Source organism: Epinephelus lanceolatus, chromosome 3 (assembly GCF_041903045.1).
Source record: "Epinephelus lanceolatus isolate andai-2023 chromosome 3, ASM4190304v1, whole genome shotgun sequence".
Classification (NCBI taxonomy): Eukaryota; Metazoa; Chordata; class Actinopteri; order Perciformes; family Serranidae; genus Epinephelus; species Epinephelus lanceolatus.
In genome coordinates, this window is record NC_135736.1 from 13,347,222 (window position 1) to 13,371,629 (window position 24,408).

A 24,408-nucleotide genomic window follows, 5' to 3' on the forward strand; every position below is an offset into this window, starting at 1 on the left:
TTGGTCAAATAGCCCTTACACAGCCTGGAGGTGTGTTTGGGGTCATTGTCCTGTTGAAAAATAAATGATCGTCCAACTAAACGCAAACCGGATGGGATGGCATGTCGCTGCAGGATGCTGTGGTAGCCATGCTGGTTCAGTGTGCCTTCAATTTTGAATAAATCCCCAACAGTGTCACCAGCAAAACACCCCCACACCATCACACCTCCTCCTCCATGCTTCACAGTGGGAACCAGGCATGTGGAATCCATCCGTTCACCTTTTCTGCGTCTCACAAAGACACGGCGGTTGGAACCAAAGATCTCAAATTTGGACTCATCAGACCAAAGCACAGATTTCCACTGGTCTAATGTCCATTCCTTGTGTTTCTTGGCCCAAACAAATCTCTTCTGCTTGTTGCCTCTCCTTAGCAGTGGTTTCCTAGCAGCTATTTGACCATGAAGGCCTGATTGGCGCAGTCTCCTCTTAACAGTTGTTCTAGAGATGGGTCTGCTGCTAGAACTCTGTGTGGCATTCATCTGGTCTCTGATCTGAGCTGCTGTTAACTTGCGATTTCTGAGGCCGGTGACTCGGATGAACTTATCCTCAGAAGCAGAGGTGACTCTTGGTCTTCCTTTCCTGGGTCGGTCCTCATGTGTGCCAGTTTCGTTGTAGCGCTTGATGGTTTTTGCGACTCCACTTGGGGACACATTTAAAGTTTTTGCAATTTTCCGGACTGACTGACCTTCATTTCTTAAAGTAATGATGGCCACTGGTTTTTCTTTAGTTAGCTGATTGGTTCTTGCCATAATATGAATTTTAACAGTTGTCCAATAGGGCTGTCGGCTGTGTATTAACCTGACTTCTGCACAACACAACTGATGGTCCCAACCCCATTGATAAAGCAAGAAATTCCACTAATTAACCCTGATAAGGCACACCTGTGAAGTGGAAACCATTTCAGGTGACTACCTCTTGAAGCTCATGGAGAGAATGCCAAGAGTGTGCAAAGCAGTAATCAGAGCAAAGGGTGGCTATTTTGAAGAAACTAGAATATAAAACATGTTTTCAGTTATTTCACCTTTTTTTGTTAAGTACATAACTCCACATGTGTTCATTCATAGTTTTGATGCCTTCAGTGAGAATCTACAATGTAAATAGTCATGAAAATAAAGAAAACGCATTGAATGAGAAGGTGTGTCCAAACTTTTGGCCTGTACTGTACAAGTGGCAACACTTGTTCTTTGTACAGTCCTGCACACCCTGATCATAACAGCAACCTGATCAATAAATCATACAATGATTTTTTTATCTTTTCATCACACTATGTATTTTTATAGAACCACCTTTACTGTACTAATGCTGCGTAATGACATATAACAATAAAAACAGTTTTTTTTTTTACCAGTAAGATCACATCAAATAACATCAAATTATGTACTTTGAAGCTCTGTGGAATTATTGAATACAAGAAAAAGTTCTCTTATGATTTCCAACTTTCCCTTCTATCTTTTATTAGTTTTAAAGTACTGAAATCGCAGTGTTAATGATTCACACAAAGGTGTCTTGTAAATAAGCCTTAATACATGCTCTAATGACACTGTCCGGTCAAAATGTGTGCAGAACTACACCGGCTGAATACTGTTAGTGTTTACTGTCACTGTTTTGTATAGCTTGTCATTTCCCTCACTTCAAGAGAAGGGGAATTCACAGTCGCACTAATACATGAAATGTAAATGACAGGCAAAGCAGGAGGGGGAAGTAAGGTCAGTGTTTCCCTGACTGAGGACTGAGGGGGGGTACAGAGAGGGAGCACAAATATGGACCTTGCAGTCTTTGAGGAAGTAGACACAAAGCAGTACATTATTCTCAGTTATGTAAGTATAAATAGATAAATATATATATATTTATATTATCTTGAATTTGACTAAAATTCAGATCACATAATCACTTTACTTACCACATTTTTTTACTTAAGTAAAAGAGGCAATAACACAGTGCATTTAAAATTTCACCCAAGTCACAGTACAAAATTATAAGCAAATAAATATACTTAGTACCAAAATTAAAAGTACTCATTTTGCAGAATTGCACATTTAAGAATAATGTATAGTATTCGATTACCCTATAATTAAAATAAAAACATTAATTTTTAACATCACTTTAATGTTGCATCGGATAAAGGTCGGACTCATTTTAATTACTTAATATACTGCTGGTTAGTTGATCAATAAAGTCTTATCATAAGCTATAATAATGCACTTTATTTTATTATTTAATTATATTTTGTATTATTCATCTGAATCTGTAAAGTAACTAGTAACTATTACCAAATAAATGTAGTGGAGTAAAAGGTACAAAGTAGCAGGAAATGGAAAAGTACAGAACCAGAGCTTTAATATTGTACTTAAATACAGTACTTGAGTAAATGTATTAGTTACTTTCCACCACTGCTTGCCATTTACCATAACTCACTACTAGCTACAGTCTGTTCAGACAGTTATTAAGACAAGTATTGATCTTGTTTGTCCATTGAAATCATTGATTTTGAAACACTGATGGGTGAAAATCACTGAAAAACAAAAGCCCTCTGTGTTTGTTGTGTTAGGATAATTAATCACAGTACCACCAATACTTTCCTAGCCCAAGAATATAATGAACAAAGCCTCAGCACCCAAACAAAGACACTTTGCTCACAAGTGTGAAAATAGCATGAAAACAAACACGTCAAACAGATGACTTCCTTCTAGAGGCCAACATCCCTTCAAAAATCCACAGGCAGCCTCTTACACACGCACGCAGAAACACACACAATTACACTTCCCACCTACACACACACCAGCAGCCTCCCTCATTGTGCTCACATGTACCTCTCTCATACACTTCCTGTTTGTGAGGCACAGTGTGTGTGTGTGTGTGTGTGAAGCGCAGAAGTCTTTGAGCGCAGCAGTGAGCTACAACCAGATACCAGCGGATGATTTCACACTTGTTTCGCTGCACTGCTCCGCCGTGCCCAGGATGTGGGTTCGTCTGTTAAACCGTGATGTGCGTGGTGAATGAATGGCAGTCGCACTGAGCTGGAGACACTTTGCCTTGGATTATTTGGACTCTTTAGACACATTCAGAGGGTATGGATGCTGGACAGTAAACAGCAGGTAAGACAATGGAGGCAGTATATTTTATTTTGAAGGGCATCTGCTCTGTGGGCTCAGATGGGGACAGCAGTCACTGACACTGTCACCCTGATGAGCTGGAGACGTACTTTGTCTTCTCTGGTAATGCTCAGGGAATAATGACTGACAGTAGGCCACTGATTTGAAAATATGGACATGTTTGCATCTAGATATGCATGTAGTATCTCAGGATACAATGATTTTTGACAATATATTTTTATTGCAAATTATTTCACTTCATCCATCCAGTACGATGCTACACTGACATCGCAGGGACTTCTGTCTTTAAAGCAGGTTTGTCAGTGTCAACGTTCAACGTCATCTTGTTTTGACTCATGAAATGTATTCTTGGTCATTTCTCTGCATTGTGAACACCACGGTTGTCTTGTTTTCTGTCAGAGGAGCTGATGGGCAGCCTCAGCCTCACAGTGATGGGAAAAGCAAGGCTGGTGTGTTGACAGTCCCCCCCTCCCCATGTGAGCTCACAGGCGCCCACTGCAATACCACTTTGGGCACTTCTGCTTTTTCAGATGCTCTATATGATTCATACTTTTAATAAATGCTGAGGAAGTAAAGACACGGCAACACGTGTTCGATGCCTGGACGTTATCTGTAAATGGGAACAAGTTATTTAAGCCAGTGTGATCTGTTGGTGTCAGATTTCTGTGTCAGCCACATAAAGATGATATGGGCTCATGTTCCTTATTTCAGTGGCTGTAGTTGATTTTACAGGGCAGGTGAAGTGTAATTGATTTGAACATCTACATGCAGTTGTAACTGAACTTCATAATATGAGAAACACTAGTTGATTCATCATTTATGTGGATAGATTTAAAATTTGTCCTGAAAAGTGACACCCGGGGTTGCAAGCATAGAATTCTCTTAACTGTCTCTGAAGCATAAATACACAACAGTCTGTCAGTGATCTTTGAGGGCTCCACCCCATAGAAACTCTACTGAGCCAACGCCTGAACTCAACATCCTTTTTTACTACATAAACCAACCACCTGTCAGCCGTATTTGAATTAAAGGTACAGTAGCCATAAAAGGTGGCTGTAGGTGCCTTTTGTGTTGAAGCTGACTTTTAATTCAGTGATGTAGAGCCCATCACGGCAAATTTTGACCTCCAGTTGACTGGAATGATTACAATCCATATAAAAAATTAAAAAACAAGATATTTTGAGGGCAATTTGCCTTTAATCGATAGGACAGTGTTGTCATCAAAGAGGGAGACAGAGAAAGAGAAAGAGAGGGGATGACATGGCACAAGGGGCTGGAGGTTGCTGCTGCAGCATGGACAAGGCCTTTGTACATGGGGCACCTGCTTTACCAGGTGAGCTACTTGGCGCCCCACAATCCATACAAAACTTTTAAAAAATCCATATGTCAAGTTCAAGTCTCAAGATGAGCAAGTACATTGCACTCACAATTGGACAATTTAAAATTCAGGACCATAAACGACACAGCAGAACCAAAAATATTGTTTTTTTTATCCCTCACATTCTTCGTGCCTACATTACCCACAATACAACTCTACTACTGACAATTCTATGGGAGATTTGCATGTATGTGTAAAGATTGCATACAGTGTTGGATGTAGGGTCCTGTTCATTCCTATATGTTTCTCAGTGGTGCTTTAAGTCAAAAAAGGTATAAAATCACCTGGATCTTTTGTATCGTTTCACCGATAGAGCATGCGCACTACAAAATTTTGCGAGCATAGAAGCATTATGTTAGTTGGCCGAGCAGCTAACTTCCAGTATAGCCCTCTGCTAATTTCAACCGGGATTAAATGATTTGATCCCACAATTCCTGGATCAACTCCAGATGGTGGAACAAATCATTTTGTGAGGGTTGCAATGATCAAAAAAATATTTTCTTTTCACAATGTAAGTCTATTGGAAAAAGTCTTTTTGGGTCCAGTGGCATCACATGACTCATCCAGATGTTGTAATTTCAAGGTTTGGCCACTATGTAAAATTGGTTTCAGAGCCCAGCGCTGTCACTGGGGGATTCCTGGGAGATTCAGCATGTTATGCTAGTAGCAGCTAACGTAGCCTTACGCTGCTAGCCTCAAGCAGAGAACAGGAGGAGGCTACAGTGGTCTGGTAATCTCACTTCTTTCTGACTCCAGAAACAAGACACAACTTTTTTTTTTTTTTCCCAAACCGGCAGTCTTCAGCCCCATCCAGTGCCGACTTAAGTGATATCAAGTGACATTTGGTAAATTTTCTCAAGAACCAGATTTCATGCAGCTCCGTCTGAAGTCATAGATTTCTCGATGCAACTTTTTCCAAATTTGCAGAAACACTCCTCAGTACCCGTAAAAAGTCTTTATATGTAAAATCAGTGGAGTAACCCTTAAATTCTCAAGTAAGTCAAGTCTCAAGTCTTGTCAAAACGAGTTAAAAAGTATTCTTCAGCAAATAGCAGGTGAATTGCAGGACTTTCAGGTCACAATGCTGACCATACTGTTAACTCAACATTTCTCAAGTGCTGACACAGTGCTGTGGAGACAGGTCTGTCTACATGAGACTAAACTCAACAGAGATTTGATCCCACAAAATCACAAGTGGCTAAATTTACCTTTGATTTCAGTATCGTTATATCCATGAGGCACATACTGCCACATGTTTTAATGAACAACTTCTCTCTCTTGGTGGTGGTCTACAACATAATGAGTATTAATACCATCTTTTTTTACCAAAAGAAAATCATAAGCCTTAAATGTAATGAACTCCCCTGCTGCTTGCCTCCCGCCTGTCAGATGACGACAGACTCGTCCTGCGCAACCAAAGGAAGGGATCGTCTATTCTTCTTAGAAATTGTTCAATTTCACAATCAGCTTGAATACAATCACCTCCTCCTGTTGAGAAATAACAACTGCCGTATAAGTCATGTGTCAGGCCTGAAATAATGAACGCAGATTATTGTTGTTGATTGGAGGAAGCAGATACTGACAAGCTTTGTTGTTTACCACACATCTCAGATATGAAGAATGAAGGCCATCACTACATGCTCTCACTCTCTTTTTTTTCTTTTAAATTTGACATCTCGCAGAGCTTGACTATGATATCCAAGTGCAGCACTGTGTGTTATTCACAACATTGCTTCCTGTTTGTCTCTTTACGGCTGTGGTATCAGTGAAATCTTCATTTTCACCTTTACGACACATACTTTGAGGTCAACACCCCCGTGTGTGTAAACACACGCATCTCCGAACATGCACAACACACCTGTTGTTGCAAAAAAAAAAAAAAAAAAAAATCAGGGATGAAAGCCTTAAAGCACACAAAATGTTTTATTTACCCATATCGAATTTTAACAAATGTAAAAGCACATGATTGTCTGCTGGAAATCATAGACATCTGCGTCATCTGCTGAATGTTGTTTAGTGTGAAATAAGAAATACAGCAAACGAGGATTCACTCAGTCCTGTTTGTGTAGCAGAGTCACCACTGGCTCCTGTTGCTTGGTGAAATGTCATAACCTAATACAACATCACTTGACATTTGCATTAATGGTGGTTTCATCATGTGTTTATCAGGATTTATTGCGGAAGTTAAGACCAAAGGTTATTTCAGTGACAGAACAACCTCAATGTTTTGATGCTGCAGTAAGTGATTAGAGCAGACTGTTGCAATGTGTATTTATTATTTAAAGCCAATACTTTCACATACTAACATACTACTTTTACATACTAACTCAATAAGTTTCATATAAAGGGAAGGATTCGAAGTACAGCAAGATCTTGCACTAAACAAAAAAAGAAGATTTTAAGTCACATTATATATAAGATTTTTTTCCCCTAAAATTGCCAGCAGAGAAATGGTCAAGGGTCGAGCTTCAAAGTTTATCAAGAAGTCCTGAAAGTGGTTTAAAAAATGGGAATTTCGGCATCTGCAAGATCATGTAATATGACAGCAAACAGACTGAGAAACAGACCCAGACTGCTGAGTTCTCACCGGTAGCTCTTGTTTGAACTAAAGGGAAGCACTTAGTTACAGAAGAGCTTTGGAGTTGGACCACTGTGATTTCCTAAAGCCATAAGAGGCCAGTTCACATCCAGTAGGTCAGTGGAGAGAAAAGGGGGGATAACAGCTATGTGGGCCAGCAGAGGAAGACTGGATGTGAATATCAGACTCCATCAATCACACGCACACACACACACAAGCTCTCCTCCCTGGTCTGTGGGAGTATATGCGAGAGTCTGATCACACCACAACAATAGGGAGGCACCTGCTTCCTCAGCTGAGCAGGGAAGCTACCTTCCTGTTAGGAAGCAGTTGGTAATGGGATCACTGGGAGAGATGGGAAGCAGGCTGCGAGGAGACTAAAGGAGGGAGAAAGAAAGGAGGACAGCATGAGAAAGAGAGACACAGGTGGAGGTGAAGTGCTGGCACTCCTCGGCTTGTCTGGGAAATGTTGACACTTAACTTTAGAGAAGAGAGGGAGGCTGATAGAGAGGAGAAAACACAGAGAGGCAGCAAAGAATGGGAGGGGAGGGGATGACTTGTTCTGTGCTTTCTATCTCAGTAAGAGTTGATTAATCCAGTCAGCGTGAGTGTTCCTCCACTACATGAGTGCAGCTTGTTATTGTCTCACTGTTGCAAGTTGCAACCCATGAAATGTGGAAGTGACCTTGTTGACTCTTAGGGATGTGCTGCATACATCCTCTTATGAAACACCACAGACTCGTGCATTTGCAATTTGACTAGCAACTCCTCGTAAACAACTGTGATGACACTCTGGAGTTGGGACTGAAATTTTCAGTTACAATCCCAGTTAGTGTACTTTGTGATGTGTTCATCCGGTGTCATGTCACGGAAATTGACAAATAAAGGGAATGCAGTTATTGAATTGCGGTACAGATATTTTTGCTAAATTTTGATGCTTGTTATAGAATATTTGTGTTGGGAATTAACCGTTTATCAGCCAACTTGACCTTAATGAATGGAATTTTTCATAAAAATATCACTTGGTGACTTTAAAAAAATGTTACATTACGAAAGACTTAATATATAACATCTTTGTGACATGTTTGTGTCTAGCTTTTCTTTGAGAGTTAAATCATTCCAGCACTGTTCTGTGAAAAAGGCTACTAGTGTGAAATAAATTACACCAATGCAAGTGCTAAAACAGTAATGATGTCGTCAGCAGAGCAATTACTAGCACTGATAAACTTTCACTGAATTGTGCCACCTCATATAAGGTTTTCACCTCCTTTATTACCTTTGCATGTCTCCATTGAACCCCATCCTGGATGCAGGAGTCATCACGACTCTGACTTATTAGTTCCTTCCACTCTGACCGGGCTCTCATCCAAAGCCTTGACAATGAGCGGAGCCCTCAGCACAAGTGTCCACAACGCTCGGCCCTGTACTCCTGCTCAGTACCACTCGGGACACCTCTCAGACACAATACCTCTCTGGGGAGGAGGGGCCGCTGAGAAAAAAGGGGGCTACATGGATGTGTTTACCTCTGGAGCTGTTGGTATTGTTGTTGAATGGTAACTGTAGGAAACGGAGCAAAGTGGTGGGGGATAATTGGGTTTCATTCCTCTGCCCTTCTGAACTCGGGTTTGCATGAGCTTCCTGCCTCACCCCTCCACCGGTGTTAATGATGAGGCCGGTCGGATGTTTGTACAGTGTATGTGTGTGTTGGTACTGTATGTGTGTGAGCATACATGTGTGAATGGACAGTTGTTTGTATGTATGTGCGTTGTGTTGTTTGTGTTCCTTTTTAACGTTGACCTTTGAGTTTGCACGCCTTTAAAGGAATAGTTGGACATTCGTATCAGAGGCTAGTTAGCCTGGAAACAAGGGGCCTACACTGGCTCTGTCTGAGCAGGGCTACCGACACTGGGGGAACACCAGGGTCAGTTGTCCCGAGCACTTCCCTTTAAATTATCTGTTAGAATAGCTCCTCAAAAATACATAGGCTAGTATTGGTGAGTCACATAAAAGCTTGTTATTCTTCATCCTCTTAATTTTCCTTGACATAGTGGAACGATTTTAACTTTCCATGATTTGGTCGTGCCTCTCCCCTCCCACCAGTGAACTGCCAAAATCACCAGGCATCAAAACATAACAGAGATGCAAGGGACTTTATGGCTGGGTACTTGAAAAAAAAAAAGTATTTTAGCTAGCCTTTATTTGATGATATAGTTTTTGGGAGAGAAGAGCTCTCTTGCCGCACGTGTTTCGTGTGCAACCTGTGCACAGTCGGGATAGGGAGGGAAAGGGGGCACATAAGACGCACAGAGGGCCTGCGTCTGATGGTAACAAAATCTAACCACACCTCTAATACTCACCTATCAACACATAATATCTTGAGAGTTTCATACATCAATAACAAAACAAAAAATAAGTCTTGTTATCACTGTGGGGTTTCCAGGCAACTTCAATGAATGCTTTCCCCCAACCAAGACACTTTTACACCTTTTAATATGGATGAAGTAAACAAAATAACATGTTAATGAGCCTTAGAAATCCTGGTAGATGGATTTTGTTTACCTTCAGGCAGAACCAGTGTAGCTGTTTGCTTCTGTTTCCAGTCTTTTTGCTAAATGAAGCATCGTAATGGACAGATATGAGGGTGGCATCAATATTCTTACCTTACTGTCAGAAAGAGGCAAATAAGCATATTTACAAAAATGTCAAACTAGTGTGTGTGTTTGTGTGTGTGTGTGTGTGTGTGTGTGTGTGTGTGTGTGTGTGAGATAGGGTTATTAGGTGAGTGGGTGCATAAGAGCAGGTGAGTCATTCATTAACACAGTTCATTTGACAGCTTTCGTTTATTTCTAGTTTTCATCTGAACTGGGGAATTTGTCACACACTGGGGAAAGTTTGAGAAGATGTAATCAGGCTAAAACTGTTTTTGATGTCATTGCTCATTTCTGTCTGACCGACTTCACTCTGTAAAGAATCACAAACACACAGAATGCCTATTTTTCGTCACTGAAACAAGCTCATTGATTTATGTGTGCATGTTTAGTTCTGACTAACATCATCAAAATAATATAGTTCCTGAGAATTTGGCTTTAATGTGTCAGAAACAAAAAAACTGCTAAGCTGGTCAAATTCTAAAAGAGCAAATCTTTAAAAAGCTTCTTTAGGGAAGTGTTGTTGTTCCACTTCTGAAATTTGGACATTTCCCAGAATTTCCACATGTACATGCGTATACTGTATTTCCATGGTAAAACTTTAATATGAGGTAGGGGGAGCTTTAAAAATACAAAAGTACAAAAATAATGCATCACAAACAACATGCGACTTTTCAATGAATATTCATTAAATGTTACAGTAGCTTTGATTCCAGTTTAAAACACAAACATCCTGACACTCTTTCTAGATCACTAATAAATTTCAGTTTTTGTACATCCATATACAAAATATATGTTTATGGTACATTATATTTTGTTTTTTGTTTTCTTTGTTTTTTTATATGTTAGATAATGATTTTGTTTTTAGCACCTTTGACAAACAAAGCAAAGCAGAAGCAAGACACCTTAAAGGAAAAGCCAACAGTAATAAATCAAAGCAAGACAGAATTAAGGTAAAACTTCAATGAGAGAGAAGATGCAAAAACACAGGAGAGAAGACAGATGATCATGGGAAATAAAAAATAAAAACAACAACAACAAATGAATTAAGACAGTTACAAAAATGAAAGCAATAAACACAATAAAATAACGATGAGAATAAAACGGCAACATCACATAAAAGCCAGTTTATAAAGATGGGTTTTAAGAGGTGATTTAAAACAGGTCACTGATGCTGCGAGCCTTATATCCTCAGGCAAGTTGTTTCAAAGCACTATCAGCTTTAGATTTAAGCCTCAACCATAGGGGCCCTACCTGAGGATCTAAGGCTGCAAACTGGGTCATATGGAGTCAACATTTCCACTATATAGCTTGAGGCCAGACCCAGAGGTGATCAGTAAAATGTTAAAATGAATTCTAAAATGATCGGGGAGCCAGTGAAGAGAGGCCAGGATTGGGGTGATGTTGTCTGTTAAAACCAGTGAGAAACCCAGCTGCTGCATCTGATTTAAATGTCTCTGAACTAGCTGTTAATCTTTCTGGCTTTATCTCTTTGTCCAGACAGACAAAAGACAAATTTGTTTGTCATCTTTCAACCAATGGAAAGTAACAGATTGAACCAAATTGCTTTGGTTGCCTTATCTGCTATCACCAATAACACAACATATGTGATAGAGAAATTAATTCACAGCCGACTTCTCCAAATCTCAAAGAGCTTGATAAGACATGTTTCCGCGACAAATGGCAACAAGGCAGCAACATAGTGTGCATGCACAAAGTGTTGACCACCACCTGCTTCTTTGCAGAGTTTATTTATAAGCTGTCCCCCGCAAACACATCTGTGCAATGTCTAGGGGAGTTGTTGTTACCATTGAAGAAGTGGTCACTGTAGCGCTCTGAGGATATGTTTTCACGGAAACATTCTCATTGGTTTGGGTGACATTAGAGGTTCAATTTTGGTTTTGGTTGGTTGGAGGTCGCAGCTTTCAAACTGCGTCATTAAACACCTGCCAACACAAATGTTTATCTGCACTGAAAAACAGCCAGGATTTATAAATCTGTCACTCAACTCTTTCAAGTCGCTGACGGGATGTCCCTGATGTCTTGTTATGCATATTGCTCCTGATGAGATGTGTTCATAACAGAACTGAAACAACTTGCCACACCTGGGTTGTCCTCAGATGCCGCATGATGAGCAGCCAAATGCGCTGCTAAACTGACAGATATAAAAAGTGAAGTTCAACGCAGCCTGATGAGTCAGTGGTGAAGACATGATGTACTGACAATGTTGTGGTCATGCTGGAATTATACATCTGACTGTTTTCATCGCATCTCTGATCCTAAGCAGTACTGATCTTTAGTTTGAAATCACTGTGGGCTGTTTTTCTCTTTTTCCCCTCCATAAAAGTCATATTGTGAAAATCGTGGGCTTGTTTTGGTTTGTCTTTAAGGGTACAATATACATAGGGTAACTTGGACCCTATTTTACAATGATTTTCTGTCTAAGCCACTAATAGGAACACCAGTTTCTGAAACTGGCCCTTTATCGAGCGAGTGGGCAGCAGCCAGCAGCGGCGAAACACGCTGAAAAGTCCAATTAATTGAATTACCCCAAATCATTTGGGGTAATTATGTGCTGTCAATGTACATCCACTGAAAGTGCTCATTTTTGAAACTTTAAGGGTTTAAATTGTTATCATAAGTGTCTGACAGCATTAAAGGAAAGATCCCCAAAGAGAATGATTTTTCCGTTGTTGATAAAGAGTAAGATCAATTTTGTTTAACTAGAAACAGTGCTGAAATTGCTATCACTAAACCCACCACACTCCATTTAACTAAACAGTAATTTTGTCATCGTAAAACACATTTAATTCACAGAAGCATAAATTCACAAAAAACATCTTCGTTAGTCTTTTCACTATTCAAACAAACACCAACGCTGGTTAAAGTAAACCTTAAATTCACCCACATAGAAGTGAAAACATGCTGGCTCACTCAAACGCTAAAATTACTGTTTATTAAAATGGAGCCTGGTGGCTTAGGTGAAAGCTATTTCGAGGCTTTTGTCAGCACTTGTCAAACAAAAAGGATTTTACTCTTAAAAAAAAAAGTGAAACTCTGTTGGCATTCTTGTTATAACTCCGTCAGACACTTAGAATAGTAATCTGAGCCTGTCAGTGGCAAAAACAAACACTTTCAGTAGACTCAAAATGATAGTGCATAATTCTCCCAAGTAGCTACGTTGCAGCTTGTTTTGCTGCTCCTGGCTGCAGTGCTTTCAGTCGAAACTGGACCAATTTCAAAAATTGTGGTTCCCATTAGTCACTTAGACACAGAAACTTCAGCAAATAAAATAAAAATTGAAAAATATCTTTAGTATTGCTGTTAATAATAGTAATTGGCAGTGGCAAGAGTTTCATTAAGACTTCTGTTTGTAAAACTGTCAGTCCTTCCCACCATTTGTGTCTGTGGCAGCATCTGGAAAGACATAACTAACATGGAGCTGGGGGAAGAGGTTGTTTGTTGTTGTATAGTTTAATATGTACAAAACATGATAGCATTTTTTTTTTTTTCAGGAAAGAATACCAATACAAGCAACCCTTTGTCTGTTTTTCCTTTACCTTAGAGATATCTCTGTATGGTTTGTGTATCTTCTCTAGGCTGATTTTCATACTTAGCGGGTGATCGGCCTTCATGCAAAGTGGACATGATAACACATGCTGGCAATGAAAAGACACCGGCATGTGTTGTGTCTGTGTCAACATGACATTGTACACGCATACAAACAAACTGGAGGATAATATTCCACTGAAGACATGAATGGGAATTTATGTTTTGATGCTTGATATGAGCTCCGTCTCCTGTCCCTACACAGAACCTGAGCGGTGAAGATGCAGCACACTTCGTGCACAGAGGACAGGATCCAGCATGCTCTGGACAGGTGTCTGGATGGGCTGAGACGAAGTCCCACAGCAGCGCACCACTGGAACGGTAAGACTACAGGGGCTGCACCAGTGATGAGGACCACAGATATTTGGTTTAAGAATTTGGCACGAAGCAGTGAAGCATGTAACAACAACTTTAAACTGTGTTTCAACCTGGTTTTTAAGCTTGTTTACAGTACTCTTTTGACTTTCTTCTCATATGTTTTTCAGCCCATGTCGTCAGAGAGTATTTTCATAATACACTTACCTCTTTAATACTTAAAAATCTGTAAAGAAAAAAACAAAACAATTAAAAGTCCTCAGATAGTACATTACTCTGCCAATATGCACCATCCTCTAAATGTATTTTATTAACTATAGCATGCGTGTGGGGGCAATGGAGGGCAACATTATATTCTTTTTTTTTTTTTTAAACAAACAGAAATAAATTAAAAGAAAAAAAAAATAAATGCTGCAGACCACAGAAATTTGTGGATCTGAATTAGGAAAGAAGGAGAAAGCATGCACATGGCCTTTTAAGGGGCCCAGCCATTTCTGTGGGTGCATGCAGCTCTTGTTTTGGGTGGTAGACCAGGTTAGATTAGTAACCTTTTTCACAGCAGGCACGTTATTAAACTGATATAAAATCAAACAAATATTTTTCTTCATGTTTTTCTTGGCTGTAGTGCCAATCTAGAGCCACTTATAATGACTGAGCAGTCTTGTGGCAACCCTGTGACCTTCTGTTACTAGGAAGGTACAGGCAACACATTTTCTGCGAAATATCAACCCCAGTACACGCATTTGAATGTGATACGTGCTGTTTACAGCTTCTGACTTGAACAGAAGGCAGTTGTTTCTTAACACAAGGGCAACGTGTGACAGACACTCTGCCAGGGGCATATGAGCTTGTTGTTGGTGACACTGTCACTGTCAGATCATCGAGGGGTGTTATTGGCTGCTGGAGGAAGTTGTGTGAATAGACAGCTGGGAGGAAGTGGTGTCACAGACCGCAATGTGTGAGTGAGGCATAATGGGGCAGGAGTTACTGTGGTACAGGGTGTGAAAACAGGGCAGAAGATTAAATCGGCATCGGCCGCCCCACATGCCAACCAGCACCGGATAGAGTGACGCACACTTAAACCTGTGTTAGTAGGTTTTATTCCCTGATGTACTGTGATGTGATTTTGACATTTAAAACATGCTTGCTGAAGCTGTTTCATGCTTCACTACATGACTCCATCATCTGTTAAGACGATTTCCAGGGCTGTGTATGTTGTCTGTCAGTGTGAATACATCCATGTGAACTGAAATAATCGAATTTTCATCTCAAGAGGATCATTCAAAACTCACAGTTACATTTCCAGGGCTTGCGGCTTATCAAAATAAAACCTGTAGAGCTCTCAAGTAAATTCTCATGATGCAGTTACACCTAGCTGACCTTTAGAGATGTTAGATCAAACTCCTGGGTGCACACAACTTTAGGGATATGCAGCAACTGACAAGTTTCTTGGAAAACATTTCTGTGAAACCTGAACAACTGCTGATGTGTTACTTCCTCGGAACCGGAGCTCCTTAGAGATGCAGTCAGAGTCGTTGAGACCGCGGGATCGAATGGAAAGTGAGGTGCTTGTGAGGAGTCAGCAATCACCCTCAGTTGTTTTTGTGAGTGTGACAGAGATCAGATTGGTGAGGTTTGAGATACAGCTCTGTTTTATCTCATGTTTCCATTTCACACTGTAATAGAAAACCTGCAATCAGAGCTCAGTGAAACCACATGTCCTTCCTTTACATCCCAAAGCAATTATGTAAAAATTAAAAGTTTCCAGTGGGCGTCTGTGGTAGAAAAAAAAATGTAATTTTGAACCCACACTTTCAATAACCTGGGCAATAACAATCTGTGTGTTTAGTTATCCCCAATTCCAATATCCCCAAGATTCTTTTTTTTAGTGTAGCACTAAAACAAGTCTTTAGTTAGTTAGTTTATCCTTTCGGAAACTCTGTTTGTGTCTGTGGCAACTGTCTGACAAATACAGCCACAACAAAAAGGGAGGATACCTTAACTGTATTCTTGCGACAGGAAATCCGGCCAAAACATTCTAACTGAAACAGTGAACAAAAGGTGATAAAACACACCCCTGAAGTACGCCAGCACTGACAATTGTGGGTTATAAAGTCCTGATGTGAGTAGTTGCAAAACAGTCTTTGCTTCATGCCAGTCCGTGACCCAAACGCAAGATGATCTGAGACCCACTTCATAAACGAGGTGTTGTATAATGATATTAGATGCATTATAATTCCAGTAGGCTACTGTATATAATCTGTTAAAACTACAGCTATTTGGCAGCGTCCTTGATAGTATAATCAGAGTTTGGCTCAGATAGCTTTTGTCACAGTGCCCACATGTGCCAGCTTGCATCACCAGTGAGGGTTCAGTCTTGACCCTTGAACAGCCCATGTTGGGAACAAGTGTGTTTACCTGCCTACAAATATTTGGATATTTTATATGGCTGTCATTTATGCTAGCTGCCAATGTACTGTATGTGCACATGCAAACCCAGTGGCTTTGATTGAAGTATTCCTCCTTGGACTCATTCCACTTGTATACATACAGTCAGGGGTGGACTGGGACTAAAAAACAGCCCTGGACTTTGACTCGGCCCAGCCCACAACAACCGGTGCGCATACAGTATGCGCTTCCTTCTTCTTCAATTTGACTGGCGGCCGGCTGGCTCATAGATATCTATTGGCCGGCTGCAGGGCGTAAAATTAACATTTTACCTCATCTGCCATTGGCTAGTGACCTCCAAAAATTTACTGGCCAAAACATATTTTTCACCAGCCAAATAAAAAAATTGTGCCTTATTTGACGAAAAATAATTACTTTACGTTTTTAGTATGAAAATCCAACTTTAGGAAAATCCAGCCCTGTCCTCTGTGTTTCTTTGGCATGCTTGCGGCAAAGGCTGCAGTAGTAGCATCACGATACCGCGGCAAAAATGAGGCAGATGTGCCTTTTGTCATTTATAAAAAGATAAATCACTTTTCTATAATACATCAATGATATTTCAATGGAATAAATTACTTATTGACTTATTCATACTTCAAAAACAGCATCAATAAGTGATTAACATAGGGGGGATCAAAATAAAATAAAAATCAACCAGCCACCCTCCTCCCCTGACAGTCCCTCCATAAGTAAAGAACAGTCCCTAAAGTGCGGTGAGGTTTGTGGAAATGTGAACGGCTCGTTTCTCCTCTGATACGCCACATACCTGTGTGCCGCCACGGCTCGGTTGTCCAGGTACTACTAGGCAGTCATGACACCAACGAAAGAGGAAATTATTGGACATGGAGTCTGACTTCTCTGTCGCCGGTAAGCCGTTATCTTGCGCCGCAGAGCACTATGAGCCTCCGCCGTGTTCCTGTCTGTGACCCCTGTTCAACCCACAACCTCCAGGATTCGCATTTCCTTTCTGCTACTGGTTGAAACGTGATAATAGGGGCGCCCCAGCGCCCATTTCACTAACTTGACATGGAAATGAGCGGTAGTCTAGAAAACTGGCGAGTTTTTTTTTGTTGTTGTGTATGTGTTGGCGCTCGTGCGCCCTCACATAGATTGCACCCTGGGCGATCGCCCACATTGCCCATAGCAAAAACCGTCCCTGGACACAGCTGGCAGAAATGGTCGAAGCACATAAAAAACCCACATGCAATTCAAAATTTTCCATCGGCCACTGGCGGGTGTGTGTTTTTGTTTTACACGCCAAACTCATTTTTTACCCGCCATTGGTGCTTGGCGGGTGTTAATTTTACGCCCTGGCCGGCTGGCATCCAATTTAAAGGCTGCCACCTAGCGGACTGGATGTGGAACAGTAGATTATCAGGGAGAAAAAGGAAAAAAAAAAATGGTGATGACTGCGTGGCGGCCGCCGGCCGTCCTGGAGTACCGGCCGTTCTGTGATTCTCCAGGACCTCCAGATGGCCAGTCCGCCCCTGCATACAGTGTATCCTCAGAGACTAAAACCAATATCGGTTATGCTCTCAAAATGTCTTACAAAGGTTCCTTTGCAATATTGGCACTAGGGACAAAATGCATTTCTTCAGTGCCTTTTCCACATGAAGCAATGCACAGAACAGCTAGATACTGTAAGACATGATCGCCTGTGCCTTTGGTTAATTCAAGACAAGACAAGGATTTTAATCACAATGGCATTTATACCTGACAAAATAAAAGCTAAATAAAGTTGCCTTTAAGTCTGAGCTCTGTGTCATCAGAAAGCATGCATTTTTGTTTGCATGTTAAAAAGCACAGTAAAGTTTGCTTGTATTATTATGATGCGAAACTACCAACACATTGCCACCCTGATCATATTTGCTGTCAGAACATGCGCCAGCTACATTTCAATCAGCAGAGACTTTTTTGTGAAAAGAATATTTATTTACTTGTGCAGATAAGAATGAAAAAAATTTGAAAAGTCTTTGGCGATTAGATCCTATCGAGATGGTATATTTCTAAGGAGGGTGATGAATCCATAGTAGAATAGAGAATGCCGGTGGTGGTAGAGGCGGTAAAGATGAGATGAGATGAAGATGTGGAGAAGATGGAGAAGTGCTGATGATCTGGATGAGCAGTAGAATAACCCTTTGTTGAGCTCGTCCTGGACTCTGGATACGATGGCTGGAGGAGAGCGTGACAATCCTGCCTAAAATGGCAGCTGGCAGCAGATTTAAAATTATGCAATGGCTTCCTGACTGGCTGATAGAGATCTAGGTGGAGTTTGATTGGATACCTAGAAGCCTGAACACCCATAGTCGGCTGATTAGAGGAAGCAGTGGGAGCGGAAAAGAGAGAATTGTGAATGGATGAACGCAAAGAAAGTCTTCCTGATTGAACTTGTACTGAGCTTCACTTAGCAATGATAGCAAATTATTTATTTTTAAACTGCCCCCATACCAATAGTTAGACAAACAATATGTAGGTTTCAAGACTCCCTCTGCACGAGTGAGCAACAAAGTGCAACAAAAACTGAGAGTCCATGGTGAGACTCTGTTTGGCTCTTTTGGAGCACAAACAGACAGTGTTTTATTATCCTGGCTGTGCTGCTACCTGTGCCACTGTTTATTAGATATCCTTAGTGATGGAGTCTGTCTGCTGTAACCCTGCTGTGTGAAGTGTTTAATATCCTAGGCGTATGTACACTGATAATTCATTTTGACATTGGCGAAGGCATATTACTTTTTTAACCCCGGTACATGCAGTGCAGCGCAGCATCGCTCATATTCATAGGTCTTTACTCTGAAAGATGTTCTGGGTAAACTTGAGAGGGCACATTTAAAAAAGCGATTGTCTTTCGGGGTTGTGGTGAGGTAAAACATGTGACTTGTGTCTATGTTTAACGTGTGGCTAATTTTGCATGCTGAATTTGCATTAACATGATGTGCTGTTTTCAGTGCTAATGTGCTCGGCGGGCCAGTCAATGAACCGCTGGAGCCTGGAGGAGCTGGTGAAGAGGGACCCTGAGAACTTCCTCATCCTATTACAACAGATCATCAGGAAGACCCGAGAGGTGAGAGGTCAAAGAGGACATATCTCACTGTTGTGAAGCGGCACTAGAATTACTGAACCCTAATCACCGCTCTCTCTCTGTCTTTCTCAATGTGTGTGAGTTCAGGTTCAGGAGCAGTGTCAGTATGAGCTGGTGGCTCCCCTCGCTATCATGTTCTCCTCCACGTTGCTTCAGGTACAAATTTTCAAGATGTGAACAAACGTTTAACCTTTCATCACCTCAGTACAATTCGGTGTTTCACGTGTGTAAGGGCACTCTAAAAAGTTTAGTTCCTCAATTCAAACCACTATGACGTTTTCTGAGGTGTTACAATACTGTGATCAAATCTTGTAGTACAGTTTAAAAACACACACAACCCTTACTGGCTTGACAAGAATAATTTGGTTTACAAACATTACTTCTATTTTTTACTCAGGATCATTTAAGAATCAAGTGGTCCTGTAACAGTATACAAAATCATGCCAGTGGAAATCTGATTAACTGATTAATTACTGGTCAGACAGATGGCAAAAGAAGACAATTGAAGAAGTCATTGTTTGATTGCTTCAAGTTGCTCTGACTAAAATGCAACATATTTCATGTGATTGTCTTCATAGTGTTTTTTCAGCAGGAACTGAGAACCTCAGAGAACTGTGTAGCAAATGATAATGTGACACCTTTGAGGTTTTGAAATGACGTGACAAATGTACCTTTGGTTTGTTTGTCATAGAGCCTGTAATATATTAAAACAGTGGCTAATGACATAACATGACATTATTACACTAAACTGGGCTAGTTACCTCATAAGGTATCTGACACACTGTACTTCATGATGCAGTTGTAGAATTAAGTAGTAATGTAATAATAGCTAACAACAGGAAGAATAACATGCATGCTGATATTGTCATTACATCATCAGTTTGTTATATTGCACTTATTATGAAGGCAAAATGGACAGTTAAGGTGCTGAATGGGTGTAATACGTAACAGTAAGGGCTTTTATTGCATGTCTGATACATCAGGAGGATCATTTATACGAAATATTTTACAAGTTATGACATTGTCAGTTGCTGTGAGGAAACTGTCTGTCTTCAATAGACCAGAATGGTTGGTCCACAGTCACGCAGGAGTCACTAGTCATTAAAGTTATTCTCAGGGTTGAGGACCCCGATTAAAGTAGCTGATATGTGTTTTGGTTGCAGACGCCATACTGTCCTCCAGACACAGAGCTGCTGGAGGAAGCTGTTGAGGTGTTTCGCTGCTTCCTCACCTGGCCAGAGCCTTACTGCAGTGTGTGTAAAAACCTCCTCTCCACACTACAGCAGGAGATCAAGGCCCCAGGTAAATATAGATGGGTTTGTTTTGTTTGAAAGGCCACTCTGCATGTGTGTGGCTGCTACATTTACTACTGTTGTCTTTCAACACTGGTAATCACCCCCCCCCAGTGACAAGTTAAAGAAATGCATTTAGGATGACACTTGCAAATGGACTCTGCTTATGCCACACACACCAGTATCAACAACAGCAGCGGCAGGAAGATGATAAGGCTACAGGTCATACTGGGCACTTCTCCATACAAAGAGAAATTGTTTAATAACCAGATGATGAAGCTTCAGCATTTACAAAACAAAAAAGCAGAAGCCACATGTAAACACCTATGCTGAAATTTACAGGAAGGGTGAAGGAAGTACTAAAAATACAGCAACAGACTGAATGAATACATTTGAATGAACTGAATGAATGACTTTTAAAAAATGTTTTTTTTCGGCAGCTTTTTTAATACATCACCATGTTTCATAAAGACACAGTATGAGGCCCTTTGTTGCTTTTGGTTTAACATTTGTGCCAAATCTATTAGGAACTTGATTTAGTAATTACAGTGTTTAGTTCAAATATAAACATGAAGCTATATGTGACAGCCCCAGGCAGTTTTTACACATTTTCAATACATTTTAAGCCACTTCTTGACAGATATTAGAAGACAATCGTACTAGCATATTGTACTGAAGTGAAAGTACAGTTATTTTATGACATTTTTGCCAAGGAAAAAATCTGTAAAACTACTTAGATAAAGGTGAAAAGTAGTTCATATGTTACTGTGCATTATAGCGTAATTTAAATACTTTTGGGCTACAAAATTAATTGCATTTAGTGTCAAAAACCAACAATAAATTCAATGTATATTTACATACAGTACAGACCAAAAGTTTGGACACACCTTCTCATTCAATGCGTTTTCTTTATTTTCATGACTATTTACATTGTAGATTCTCACTGAAGGCATCAAAACTATGAATGAACACATGTGGAGTTATGTACTTAACAAAAAAAGGTGAAATAACTGAAAACATGTTTTATATTCTAGTTTCTTCAAAATAGCCACCCTTTGCTCTGATTACTGCTTTGCACACTCTTGGCATTCTCTCCATGAGCTTCAAGAGGTAGTCACCTGAAATGGTTTTCCAACAGTCTTGAAGGAGTTCCCAGAGGTGTTTAGCACTTGTTGGCCTCTTTGCCTTCACTCTGCGGTCCAGCTCACCCCAAACCATCTCGATTGGGTTCAGGTCCGGTGACTGTGGAGGCCAGGTCATCTGCCGCAACACTCCATCACTCTCCTTCTTGGTCAAATAGCCCTTACACAGCCTGGAGGTGTGTTTGGGGTCATTGTCCTGTTGAAAAATAAATGATCGTCCAACTAAACGCAAACCGGATGGGATGGCATGTCGCTGCAGGATGCTGTGGTAGCCATGCTGGTTCAGTGTGCCTTCAATTTTGAATAAATCCCCAACAGTGTCACCAGCAAAACACCCCCACACCATCACACCTCCTCCTCCATGCTTCACAGTGGGAACCAGGCATGTGGAATCCATCCGTTCACCTTTTCTGCGTCTCACAAAGACACGGCGGTTGGAACCAAAGATCTCAAATTTGGACTCATCAGACCAAAGCACAGATTTCCACTGGTCTAATGTCCATTCCTTGTGTTTCTTGGCCCAAACAAATCTCTTCTGCTTGTTGCCTCTCCTTAGCAGTGGTTTCCTAGCAGCTATTTGACCATGAAGGCCTGATTGGCGCAGTCTCCTCTTAACAGTTGTTCTAGAGATGGGTCTGCTGCTAGAACTCTGTGTGGCATTCATCTGGTCTCTGATCTGAGCTGCTGTTAACTTGCGATTTCTGAGGCCGGTGACTCGGATGAACTTATCCTCAGAAGCAGAGGTGACTCTTGGTCTTCCTTTCCTGGGTCGGTCCTCATGTGTGCCAGTTTCGTTGTAGCGCTTGATGGTTTTTGCGACTCCACTTGGGGACACATTTAAAGTTTTTGCAATTTTCCGGACTGACTGACCTTCGTTTCTTAAAGTAATGATGGCCACTCATTTTTCTTTAGTTAGCTGATTGGTTCTTGCCATAATATGAATTTTAACAGTTGTCCAATAGGGCTGTCGGCTGTGTATTAACCTGACTTCTGCACAGCACAACTGATGGTCCCAACCCCATTGATAAAGCAAGAAATTCCACTAATTAACCCTGATAAGGCACACCTGTGAAGTGGAAACCATTTCAGGTGACTACCTCTTGAAGCTCATGGAGAGAATGCCAAGAGTGTGCAAAGCAGTAATCAGAGCAAAGGGTGGCTATTTTGAAGAAACTAGAATATAAAACATGTTTTCAGTTATTTCACCTTTTTTTGTTAAGTACATAACTCCACATGTGTTCATTCATAGTTTTGATGCCTTCAGTGAGAATCTACAATGTAAATAGTAATGAAAATAAAGAAAACGCATTGAATGAGAAGGTGTGTCCAAACTTTTGGCCTGTACTGTATATATAAACAGACAGTACTTTGTGGCCTATGTATTCAACTTATTATCAATTATAAATATACAACTGCCTTCATGTAGCCTAAATACAATTAATTATAGAAGACAAACTAAATGACAATAAATAAATGGAGCTATTGACAATGGGGCAGATGCAGCATTAAGCCACATTACCTGCTACTTCATGTAGAATGAACAGTAGAATAAAACGTGATCAAAACAGCCTACACAGAGATATGATATAACAATATAAACTCCACAGCAGCTGCAGCCACAACGACACATAGTCTACTGAAGCAAAAAGAGAGCTACACACTTTATATATACACACCACCACACACTCAACGCTACAGTGGTAACTGAAGCTGTCATCTGGAGAATGAGTTCAGTAAGTTTATTGTTGTATTCACCTGTCTAAATGGCATTTTGTGAGTCTTGCACCACAAGTCCTCCTTTCTGTTAGTCCATTCCCAAAGCACTACATAACAACTCCGCTCAGCCTCTCTGTCCCACTGTGCAAGTTTTCACACATGTTGAGCTGAAAGAGGCACTGCAGTCACATCAGGGGGTGTTGGCATAGCAGCAGAAAGTCCTTTCACACCTCCCTGAAGGTAAATGTTCTTTGTATATCAGGACATTTTCAGGACTTCTACCATGTGACTTTTGTGAAACAGATTTAACTTGAAATGTAGCAAAGTACAATAGTTGTGATAAAAAGTAATGAAGTAAAATTAAAATCACAGATTTTTTAAAAATACTGAAAAGTGTACACATACACAAATAATAATTTTGTTAAGTATTGTATGATGTCCTAAATGCTGTAACCTTCATCTGCCACCAGTATGCTGTCACAAAAATCATTGTGTTTTTGTCTAGTTGTTTAAGAGAATAATACAATGTAAAAAAAAAAAATCTATTTTCCTCATAGGGATTTCCTATCAGAGACTGGTGAGAGAAGAACAGGGCCTTAACACCTCCAGCCAGTGCTCCAAGACCATGTAAGTCCATACAGTAAAAACAAACAATACTCTCTATAGGACATAGAACTCTTCAGTTTTCTCATAGCTCGACTCAGCCAGGTTTTCCATGATATTCAGACATTTACATTTTTAAAGGAACTACTCTGTATGAGTGCACACATGAAACTTGTTTGTACAGTCTTATCATTGGACAGCAGTGTGTTCCTGGCTATTTATTTCAGTCCACTTCAGACGTTGTGTTATCTGCACCTTCTGCTTTCTTGTAAAAATGGGCTGTTTTTTTTTTCTTACAAGTCAGTAGTTCACAGTAACTTTATCTGATCTGACACTATGCATCTTAGGTAAAAATGAAAACAGCACTCAGTGTCCATAAGTTGACTGAATCATAGCACATATGTGATTAACACTTCCTGACCTGGAAAGTCCCTTTTCATCCCCTTCT

The 24,408-nt window shown here is 40.5% G+C and overlaps 1 protein-coding gene across 1 annotated transcript in view; it reads left to right on the forward strand.

Annotated features, from left to right (window-relative positions):
- The first annotated feature begins 2,860 nt into the window (after positions 1-2,860).
- The window catches only part of pik3r5 (phosphoinositide-3-kinase, regulatory subunit 5), a 30,728-nt gene continuing 9,180 nt past the window's right edge, over positions 2,861-24,408 (forward strand). Inside the window, exons 1-6 of the mRNA XM_033623236.2 lie at positions 2,861-3,134; positions 13,571-13,686; positions 19,074-19,189; positions 19,295-19,363; positions 20,371-20,509; positions 23,915-23,984. Coding sequence (XP_033479127.1) covers positions 13,587-13,686; positions 19,074-19,189; positions 19,295-19,363; positions 20,371-20,509; positions 23,915-23,984 — 494 coding nt within the window. The 5' untranslated portion in view covers positions 2,861-3,134; positions 13,571-13,586. The remainder of the gene's footprint in view (positions 3,135-13,570; positions 13,687-19,073; positions 19,190-19,294; positions 19,364-20,370; positions 20,510-23,914; positions 23,985-24,408) is intronic.